This window comes from Mytilus galloprovincialis, chromosome 12, assembly GCF_965363235.1.
Source record: "Mytilus galloprovincialis chromosome 12, xbMytGall1.hap1.1, whole genome shotgun sequence".
Classification (NCBI taxonomy): Eukaryota; Metazoa; Mollusca; class Bivalvia; order Mytilida; family Mytilidae; genus Mytilus; species Mytilus galloprovincialis.
Window position 1 is genome coordinate 79060462 of NC_134849.1, and position 12276 is coordinate 79072737.

Below are 12276 nucleotides of genomic sequence, written 5' to 3' on the forward strand. Positions count from 1 at the left end.
TTTATCACCTTCTGAGCAATTGTTTCACAAATCGATCGGACTATGTGGATTTCTCACTGATAAAAGGTTTTCACTGAAAAACATGTAAAAAACATTTTTTCTCAAATGGAATTATGTGAAAGGACAAGTTTTGAAAATTTGCACTATATTGCACTCTAATTATATGATACGGATGACTTTCCCAGTAGTTTAGAGCGGTTTCAACAGTATTAAATACAAGATTACCACTAGTAAGAATAATTATTTTGGTGTTGTTTTTTTTATAAAACCTTCAGTTTTGCATAATTTCTCTGTCAAAATGCACTTTAAGGCACAAGAAAATTTTATAGAATGCTTTATCAGGGTCTGTGTATTGTAGTTAAAGGTTATAATCAGAAGTTTTGTCCTTGATTTGACTAGTGGAGGTAATCTGGAAGAAATTACTTATACATACTCATTGTATTCAAAATAAATGAATATAGCGACGAAAGTGTCATTGTCTTATAGTGCTAAAACAACTTTATTTTTTTTCAGAAATGGACAAAAATACAAAGATTTATTCAGAATATTATACCGATGAAGATCACATAAAAATATTTGGAAAAATCAGAAGTATGGATTACAATATGGGACAACATCCCTAATGCGCCTTGAAATGAGGAACTCAAAAGTCACGTGTAAAGAAAAAATCTCTGTGTAGTGATATTGGACATGTTTCTATTTTTAGCAAATGACTGAACTTAATTATTTGTGGTGATTAGGAAAGTAGAGGAACATAGAATAAATGTGTAAAAACTATGGAGCTATTGAATGTGTTCAAAGTATTAAATTTTCAAAGAACTTATTGTGTTAAAAAGGGGATATTTTACCACAAGGAGCCGCATCACAACAGGATGTTCGGGGTTTGCTAATTTACGGAAAAAGTAATCTCACTTCGTACCCCGAAAATTTAACCACATATGTGAAAATGTCACAGCTTCGAAACAAGCTATCATACATATCCAAGTTAACGATATGGACTGAGCTACAGGAAAAAACGTTACCATTACCGCCTATGTAAAAACAATTAAAGATTTTGACCCAGATATAGAAGGATGTGGATGGGGTATACAGATATGGGAGAGTGTGGATGGGGTATACATATATAGGAGGGTGTGGATGGGGGATACATATATAGGAGGGTGTGGATGGGCTATACAGATATAGGAGGTTGTGGATAGGGTATACAGATATAGGAGGATGTGGATGAGGTATACAGATATAGGAGGGTATGGATGGGGTATACAGATATAGGAGGATGTGGACGGGGTATTCAGATATAGAAGGGTGTGGATGGGGTTTACAGATATAGGAGGATGTAGATGAGGTAAACAGATATAGGAGGATGTGGATTGGGTATACAGATATAGGAGGGTATTGTTGGGTATATACAGATATAGGAGGGTATGGATGGGGTATACAGATATAGGAGGATGTGGATGGGGTATACAGATGGGTCAGGATTCCTAATAGACCTTGAGATGAGGAACTCAGATGACGTAATAAAGAAAAAATATAAGTCCGCCATACAACTGTGGATGCTGTGATTTTAAAAGATTTTAAAGAACTGTTTTATAGAGCTGATGGGATGAGAAAAGAAATATGTAGATTTGACCTGAAATAAATTGTTAGAAAGGACAATTTTTTAATTGAATTTTATGATAAGAATTTTGGGATCATTTCATGTCAGAGGAGAGTGACATTTTTCACCATCTTCCAGGGTCCAGCAATTTGCGAAAAAAGTAATCTGACTTGCCACCCCGAAAATTTAACCAGACATGTATAAATGTATCAGCTTCAATTTGAGCCATCATACATGTTCAAGTAAACGATATGGACTGAGCAACGGAGGAAAACGTTACCATTACCGCCTATGAAGAATTAATTGTAAATGTATACCCAGATATAGGAGGGTGTGGATGAGGTATACAGATATAGGAGGTTCTGAATGGGGTATACAGATATAGAAAAGTGTGAATGGGGTAAACAGATCAGGGATGGGGTAATTGAAAATGTAATGGTAATTAAGTGTAATGCATTACAATTTTCCATGTAATTGAATGCAATGTGTAATTGAGCATTTTTTAATTACATGTAATGGTAATTTAATTAATTACAATGAAAAAAGCATGTAATGCTCAATTACTTTTGAATTGCATTTCAATTACATGCACTTTTATGGTGTTAATGATAAGGATTTATGTTTAATGATATAAATTGTAAAATTATATTTATTTTTCAAATATTAATATCACAAACTTTTTTAATGTATGAAATCTGTAATATATTCTGAATTTTTTATATTATTTATTTGACATAGAGAAAAAAAATCTGAATAGTTTTATAATTTGAAAAAAAAATGTGAGAATCATATTATATTAGTGTTGTTTAGTTTTAAAGAAGGATATTTAACTAAATGGATTGATAAGTAATCAATCACCTTGTTAAACAAAATCAAAAAAATGTGTGAAAAATCTTTCTTTGATCATTTAGAATTTAAAATCACTGCATACAATCATTTTGTTAAATTGCTATACACAAAAGGATTATAGAAATAAAAATTAACAGCTGTAAAAACAAACAGCAATTAATCAGATTCAAATGCCCAGGGACAAAGGCTCTATTACATGTATTTTATCTAATTAGTAAAATATTGCTAATATTTGGACATTATATACATTGTTTATACTAAAAAATATTCAATATTGTGATAAGCATACTTTATTTTCTCTAATTTTTGTGCTATTTTCACATTTCCTGACCGGTGTGAGAAAAATATTTCTCCTCACTAGTGAAAAATCTGTTCTCGGCAAATGATTAGTCGAAATTTGATTATGACGTCAAAATGTTTTGTTTTCTTCTCAATTTTCCTATTGTGACGTCATGAAAAAAGGCGACCTTGCCTGATGACGTCGCATATAAAGAGCACAATTTTCTGAAAATCTTTGAAAAAGAACGATAAAAAGCATTAGAGAAACAGATTCCAACACTATAACTCGTGTATTACGATATTTCTCCACTCTCGACAGTTAAATTTTATTATTTAAAGGGCTCGGCAAGCCTCGCGCTTTAAATAATAAAATTTAACTGTCTCGAGTGGAGAAATATCGTAATACACTTGTTGCAGTGTAAGAATCTATATATATCTAATTAAAAAAAAAGATATTTATACCCCTGCTTTAAAAAAAGGGGGGTATACTGTTTTACCTCTGCCTGTCAGTACGTCCGTCAGACTGTCCGTCAGTCAGTCCGTCCCATGAAACTTTCGTCACATTTTTCTCAGGAACTACACATCCACCCTTTTTCGTAATTTGGTATCAACATTTATATATGTCAGCCATACCGTGTGATGCGTTTTCAGATTCATCACTTGACAACTTCCTGTTTACCGAAAAAAACTTGTATGATTTTAAACATGATATCCAAGTTGAAAATTTTCGTCACATTTTTCTCAGGAACTACAATACAAGGATTTCTGAAATTTGGTTTCAGAATTTATATAAGGTCAGCTATACTGTGTGATGCGTTTTCAGATTCATCACTCGACAACTTCCTGTTTACCGAACACTTGCATATTTTTACACTATTAATATTATCCACTTGCGGCGGGGGTATCATCAGTGAGCAGTAGCTCGCAGTTTCACTTGTTTAATTTATATATAATTTATTTATTTATGTAAGGTTTAATTTAAATGAATTCATTTTTGAGATGTCAAAATACCCTTAATGCATTGGCAAGTTAATAGGAACAAATTCCATTTACTATCAACACATCTTCTGATCATGGAAGTATAATACTTCCATGTTCTGGTCAAGCAATATCTGCCCCATTATCTCCTGTCAAAAGACTATTTAGACCATATAGGAGGGTGTGGATGGGGTATACAGATATAGGAGGGTGTGGATGGGGTATACAGATATAGGAGGGTGTGGATGGGGTATCTAGATATAGGAGCGTGTGGATGGGGTATATAGATATAGAAGGTTATAGATTGGGTATACAGATACAAAAGGGTTTGAAGGGGGTATACAGATATAGGAGGGTGTGGATGGGGTATACAGATATAGAAGGTTATTGATTGGGTATACAGATATAGAAGGGTTTGGAGGGGGTATACAGATATAGGAGGGTGTGGATGGGGTATACAGATATAGGAGGGTGTGGACGGGGTATACAGATATAGAAGGTTATTGATTTGGTATACAGATATGGGAGGGTGTGGATGGGGTATACAGATATAGGAGGGTATAGATGGGGTATACAGATATAGGAGTGTGTGGATGGGGTATACAGATATAGGAGGGTGTGGACAGGGTATACAGATAAAGAAGGTTATTGATTGGGTATACAGATATAGAAGGGTTTGGATGGGGTATACATATATAGGAGGGTGGGGATGTGTTATACAGATATAGGAGGGTATAGATTGGGTATACAGATATAGGAGGGTATAGATGGGGTATACAGATATAGGAGGGTATAGATGGGGTATACAGATATAGGAGGGTGTGGATGGGGTAAACAGATATAGGAGGGTGGGGATGGGGTATACAGATATAGGAGGTATATAGATAGAGGAGGGTGGGGATGGGGTATACAGTTATAGGAGGGTATAGATGGGGTATACAGATTTAAGAGGGTATATATTGGGGATACAGATATAGGAGGGTATAGATGAGGTATACAGATATAGGAGGGTATAGAACTATAGATGGGGTATACAGATATAGGAGGGTGGGGATGGGGTAGATATAGGAGGGTGTGGATGGGGTATACAGATATAGGAGGGTGGGGATGGGGTATACAGATATAGGAGGGTGTGGATGGGGTATACAGATATAGGAGGGTATAGATGGGGAATACAGATATAGGAGGGTGTGGATGGGGTATACAGATATAGAGGGTGTGGATGGGGTATACAGATATAGGAGGGTATAGATGGGGTATACAGATATAGGAGGGTATAGATGGGGTATACAGATATAGGAGGTATAGATGGGGAATACAGATATAGGAGGGTGGGGATGGGGTATACAGATATAGAGGGTGTGGATGGGGTATACAGATATAGGAGGGTATAGATGGGGTATACAGATATAGGAGGGTAAAGATGGGGTATACAGATATAGGAGGGTATAGAAGGGGTATACAGATATAGGAGGGTATAGATGGGGTATACAGATATAGGAGGGTATAGATGGGGTATACAGATATAGGAGGGTATAGATGGGGTATACAGATATAGGAGGATGTGGATCAATCAAGTATACAGATGAGAAAAACATGAATGGAAGAAGAAAAACATGAGATCTTTGAGAATAGAGAGAAATTAAAAAAAAAATTATATTAAAATAATGAGTTGCAGAAATATAAAAAATAGAAAATAACGGGGTGTTAAAATATAAAGAACTCGGCATAATGTTAAGAAAATAACAAAGACAGATGGAGCTTTATTCACATGCTTTATAAAGAAAAGTTAAAAGCCTATTTAAAGTCTTCAAAAAATTGTGAAAAATAATCTGAATGTTGTCTGAAGAGATTTATTTAATGAACGAAAATGATATGGTTAGCATATGTAAAAATAAAATAAAACACTCAGCTGCTACTGGTCTTTCTAGTTGTAAGATATGTGTTACAAAAGTCTTCTTTGTAGTTATCAGATGAAAGTAATATAAAGATTTGTCTGTATTTCAGGGTAAGACTCCATACGATCTAGCAGCAGAGAGTAAACAGAGACAGTATAAAGAAGTGATGGAATACTTACAGGTACATATGGTGTTAAATTACAAATGCTTACACTTAGAATGAATCAAGTAGAAAATAAGTTAACAAATATAAATAAATATAAAACTAAGAAATTAAAAGCCACAAAACCAAGATACTTCAGGAGAGATATCTTATAAATTAAACATTCTTTAAGTCTTGGTCATTTATGTATGAAGCTCTTTTAAAATTTGGTCTCCCGCAGTCGTTTATTAACCCTTTCCTCCATAATGACGCCTTTTGACGCCACCCCCCTTACTCCATAATGACGCCTTTTGACGCCTGTGTAGTACCTCAGTTGAAACACTTTGACTACAAAGTGTCTGCAGTTGACTTAATAAGTTTGTATCCAATATAAAAAGGAATATCATAGGAATATCCAACTTAAATTTATTTGATGAAATAGTTGTTTTTCGCAATGCCTTAATACTGTTCCCTTTGTTTTGAAGGTAGTGAAGTCAGCAACTGTAGTTTCAGTTTGTTTGTTTTTTAACGGGCTCGGAAATTTGCCAAACTGAATAAAATCATTACAGCTGATTTCTTATACCTGCAAAGTAAAACTTTGGTTGGCTTGCTTGCTTTGTTTGTATAGTTGTTTATACAAGCCTCGAAAAAAAGATTGACATTTTTAAACAATATATATATAGGCATAGTTTAACTTGTATATTTTATATTTTGTACAATAAACAAACAAATCAAGCAAGCTAACAAAGTTTTGCTCTACATGCATTAGGAAATAAGCTGTAATGATTTAACCGTATGTATGTGCGACAAGGTGGAAAATTTGATATGTTTTGTGCCTTAATTATATATTAAAAAAAAATGAACGCAAAACAAATATGTAACACATAAACAAACGACAACCACTGAAATACATGCTCCTATACAATATATCTTTTTTTATGGGATAGATTTCTTGTCCTTTTATATATTTAATTGGACCGGGTTTTTTTTTGTGTTTTTTTTTGTTTGGATTGTTTTACACAAGTAATTTTAGGGTCATTAATAGCTTACTTCTCAGCATTGCACCTATGACTGCTAACTTTACTAAATTATGTCTTTGTTGGAAAGATATCTCATTTGGCACTCATACTTCATCTTCTTATTCCTATATACAAAGCACGTTTTAGAAAAAAATAATAGGTAATATGGCACCCACTATGATCCAGAGACTTTTAATATTGGAGATATTTTACATATGTCAACAGAACAGCAGCCGAACAATAAAAAAAAACCTCTGAGGTATATTTTGGGATAAAATTAGCAACAAACGGATATTCTCGATGGATGAAACTATAAAAAATGTATTGAGCTATATACCGTACCCGCTCAGTGGCGGATCCAGGGGGCGGAGGTTCCGGGGGGTGGACCCCCTTCTTATTGGACGATCAGTGCATTTGGATGGGGACATGTAGTTTTGTCCAGGGTTAGAACCCACTTTTTAAAATGGCTGTATCCGCCCCTGCCGCTTTCATAACACTTATTCTTAGCATACTGAATATTATGATGTTCTTACTATTAGTTCAGGTCCTGATTAAAAAAAATACACATTCAGTACAGAAAGAAGGTTTCGTGTTTTTCTAGGCAGAAATGATTTTGGAATGACATTATACAGGTTTAAAAGAGCTCAATGATTTTCTTACTGGACAATGGTCACTTAATTGAATATTTCACTGTGTCATGTCGTGAAATAAATGCAGGTTCAATTCATAACAATGCACAAAACCGGTTCAACTACTTTTGCAAGGCGAAAAAGAAAGTCGAATCGTGAAGCCAATAAACAATATTTTTTAATCTGAGCATGCAAGTTGAAGATTACGTTATATATTTTACATTAAATATATTTGCAGAATAAAAACTTTGGTAATGAGAGTCCCAGACTATATTAGTTGACTGTTTTCCCACTAATTCCACGTGTTTTAAGTAGTAGTTTACTCGTAGTAGCCCACAATGCATTGTAGTTCATTGAGTCGATTGGTCAGTTTTTCAAGGCCATATTTGCCTTGTGTTTTGAAAATTACTATGCAAATATATTCTGACGTCAGAAAATCTAGAGTTCTCGACCTGTTAGATAGGTATTTCACTTGACCCATATATTTCATCTTTTCGTAGTGTCATTTTTTTACGTTATAACGTCAACCTGTAGTTTTGATGTTAGAATCTGAAGCGAGATTTTATATCAAATACTCTTGTTTTGTACGTATTAAAGACAAAATATACACCTCAAACATGCCCTAACATAAAAAGGTGCGCTCGATTTTCTTTTTTCGATACAATCGTTACCTATTTGGGGAATTTTTTCTTGATTCACACAATGGAAGGGCAGACACAAAAAAACTTCTGAACTAAAAGATTGATATGTTCTCCGTCCTTGGTAAAAAAAAATTAAATAAATCGGAGGTTATGCATTTTCTACACCCTACTTATAGATACCCATGTCGTCGACTTAATATCTTATTGTTTTGCATTACTATGTAATAGATACATTGAAAACTTATGCAAATGGTGTTTTCAAAATAAAACACTTCGTAATTGAGAAGAAAATTGTCGTTTTATTTGTTGTTTCTATTAACTTTTAAAATTTTGTTACTATATCAAACACAGGGGCGGTGTCATATGGTATTTTGAACCCCCTAAAAATTGAACCCGGGGTCAAAATACCATGCGGTAAAATGACCCCGGGGTCATTATACCACATGGTCTTTTGACCCTGTGGTCATTTTTCACATATGGTATTTTGAACCCCCCTGTGGTATATTGACCCCCCTGTTTTTGAGAAATAGTATTGCAGATAATCTAATTTACAATTTATTGGCTATTATTTTTTTTTAATTAGAGGTTATGAGTAGGGGGTTCAATATACCGCAGGGGGGTCAAAATACCATGGCTATTTAAGATTTTGCAAAATATCTTTTCCAGTATGCTAAATACATATAAACTACTTATTGGAGTATTATAACTATATTAAGGAGTTAGAATAGCTTGGATTTTTGAAATTCAAGGTCTATAGTAGGGGGTTCAATATACCGCAGGGGGGTCAAATTACCATGGCTAAGTATAATTTTCAAAATATCTTTTCCAGCATGTTGAATACATACAAATTACAATTTGGAGTATTATTACTATGTTAAGGAGTTAGAATAGCTTGAATTTTTGAAATTCAAGGTCTATGTTAGGGGGTTCAATATACCGCAGGGGGATCAAAATACCATGGCTAAGTAAAATTTTCAAAATATCTTAGCCAGTATGTTTAATACATACAAACTACTTCTTGGAGTATTATAACTATGTTAAGGAGTTTGAATAGCTAGTTTTTTTTAAATTTAAGGTATAGTAGGGGTTCAATACTTCAATAAGTTATTTGTATGAATGTAACATGCTGGAAAAAGATATTTTCAAAATTTTACTTAGCCATGGTATTTTGACCCCCCTGCGGTATATTGAACCCCCTACCATAGACATTCAATTAAAAAAATTCAAGCTATTCTAACTCCTTAACATAGTAATAATACTTCAATAAGTTGTTTGTATGTATATTACATGCTGGAAAAGATATTTTGAAGAAAAAATATTTTCATGGTATTTTGACCCCCCTACCATGGTATATTGAACCCCCTACTATAGACCTTGAATTTCAAAAACCCAAGCTATTCTAACTCCTTAACATAATTATAATACTTCAATAAGTAGTTTGTATGTATTTAACAAACTAGCAAAGATATTTTGAAAATTTTACTTAGCCATGGTATTTTGACCCCCTGCAGTATATTGAACCCCCTTCTATAGACCTTGATTTTCAAAAATTCAAGCTATTCTAACTCCTTAACTTAGTAATAATACTTCAATAAGTTGTTTGTATGTATATAACATGCTGGAAAAGATATTTTGAAAATTTTACTTAGCCATGGTATTTTGACCCCCCTGCGGTATATTGAACCCCCTACCATAGACATTCAATTTAAAAAATTCCAGCTATTCTTAATCCTTAACATAGTAAAAATACTCCAATAAGTAGTTTGTATGCATTTAACATGCTGGAAAAGATATCTTAAAGAAAAAAAAATTTCATGGTATTTTGACACCCTATAGAAGGGGGTTCAATATACCGCAGGGGGTCAAAATACCATGGCTAAGTAAAATTTTCAAAATATCTTTTCCAGCATGTTGAATACATACATACCATGGTATATAAATAAAAAATTGTTAAGATATATTATTTATTCAAATGTTCTCTTATATCCTTGAGGCATCGTCCCCTGGTATCAACTGCATTCAAGTTACCTATGATGCTTCCTTGTTTGCTTTTGATACAGGTAGGAAAGAGACATTTACACACATTTTACATGCCTATGGCCCATAAGGTATCGCCCCCTGGTGTCAGCTGCCTTTAGGAAACCATAATGCTTTCCTATTTGCTGCTGACACAGGATGAGTCATGGACATGTTTAATTTCTACTTTCTTTTTGGCTAATTATTATATATTTAATTGATCCAACTTTTTGTGTACTATACATATGTGGATATCTATTTTTCTTTTTTTCTTTTTGGGCTACTTGTTTGTTATCTATATCAACCACACTTGCAATAAAATGCATTAGTATTAAAAAAAAAACATACTATAGATTCTTTATCTACGTATTCTTTAAGAACTTAAATAGTTCTCGTTTAACTTTTTTTTTTTATCTCATTGTTTGTATTGTATTATGAAAAAATTATTGATGTTGTAATGTTTATGCCCTTTGGGGCCCATAATTGGAAAATAAAATATCTTATCTTATCTTATCTCTTATTGAACCCCCTACTATAGACCTTGAATTTCAAAACTCCTTAACATAATTATAATACTCCAATAAGTAGTTTGTATGTATTTAACAAATTGGCAAAGATATTTTGAAAATTTTACGTAGCCATGGTATTTTGACCCCCTGCGGTATATTGAACCCCCTTCTAAAGACCTTGATTTTCAAAAATCCAAGTTTTTCTAACTCCTTAACATAGTTTTAATACTCCAACAAGTAGTTTGTTTGTATTTAACATGCTGGAAAAGATATTTTGAAAATTTTACTTAGCCATGTTATTGTACCATGGTATATTGAACCCCCTACTATACATCTAAAGACCTTTCATGTTAAAATATCTTGCTACTGTAACTCCATAACATATTTGTTATACTCCAATCAGTAGTTTGTATTTATTTTATTAGTTTGAAAAGATGTTTTGAAAATTTTACTTTTTAAAATCAAGTGAGCCATGGTAATTTGACCCCCTCCCCCTTTTTTACCATGGAGAATTAAAACTTAAAAGTCTTATTACCATTCTATTTAAACATTTTAAATTTCAAAGAATTATAGTGTCCAAGCTACATGGTCTAGTTTCAATGCTTTAAGAAGTTTTTTTAATGAAATTTTGTTGGTTAAGACTTCAGAGCACTTATACCAAGCAAATATTTTTCTTTTAACCAATCATTGAAAATTTACCTCCCCTTCTTGTATAAATGATTTTTAATATTTGATTAGCTTTTATATAATGTTAAATGTTTTATTAATCATCTAAAATGAAAAAAACAGGGGGGTTCAATTTTTCATACAGGGGGGGTTCAATTTACCATAGCGGTATTTTGACCCCGGGGTAATTTTATCATGGGTTCAAAATACCATATGACAGCGGATCCAGCCATTTCAAAAAGGGGGTCCCAACCCAGAAAGGGGGTTCCGACCACATGTCCCTATTCAAATCCACTGATCGTCAAAAAAAAGGGGGGGATCCGCCACTGAATCATTACAGTAAACATTTATCGCTTTCTCGATAAACAAAGAGCTTCGATTCTTTTGTTCTATTTTAAAAGTGTTTCCGCCTGCATATATCAAGACAAACTAAGTCCTCTGGAACCATACACATGGGCTTGATTACCAAATATTCGTATGTATTATAAATGTTTTTAATGCTCCATTTATTGGCATTTTGTTTTTCTGGTCTGTGTGTACGTTCGTCTGTTCGTCCGTTTGTTTGTCCGTTTGTCCAGCTTCAAGTAAAATAAAATTGAAACTTAGTACACATTTTCCCTATGGTATGATCTTTTTAATTCTAATGCCAAATTACAGTTTTATCCCAGTCCACTAAACATAGAAAATGACAGTGTAGGTGCATGAGGCATCCGTGTACTAATGACACATTCATGTTTCTTAAAATTTTCGTCGTATCGCTGTCAATTTGTGTTAAAATTAAAAATAATGTCGTTATCAATAAATATTTCATTCGTTTACGAGAAATATGCAATTTATTATCATTGTCATAAATCCAAAATACAGCCAATTATATTATAGTTTAAAAAAAGAATTTATGAAACATATTTATATCCGCTAATCGAGCCCCTATTGAGATCGACAAACTCAACAAAAAAGCTTTGAATACAATACGGATATTTCTTAGAATTGATGGTCATCCTATAAAATTTACGGTCGTCCTATATAAATTACAGTCAGTCTTTACAAATT

The 12276-nt window shown here is 33.2% G+C and overlaps 1 protein-coding gene across 1 annotated transcript in view; it reads left to right on the forward strand.

Moving 5' to 3' along the window:
* Positions 1 to 12276, forward strand: part of LOC143053773 (caspase-6-like) — a 57228-nt gene that overhangs the window by 16478 nt on the left and 28474 nt on the right. The window contains exon 7 of the mRNA XM_076226553.1: positions 5714 to 5785. Within this exon, the coding sequence (XP_076082668.1) occupies positions 5714 to 5785 (72 nt within the window). The remainder of the gene's footprint in view (positions 1 to 5713; positions 5786 to 12276) is intronic.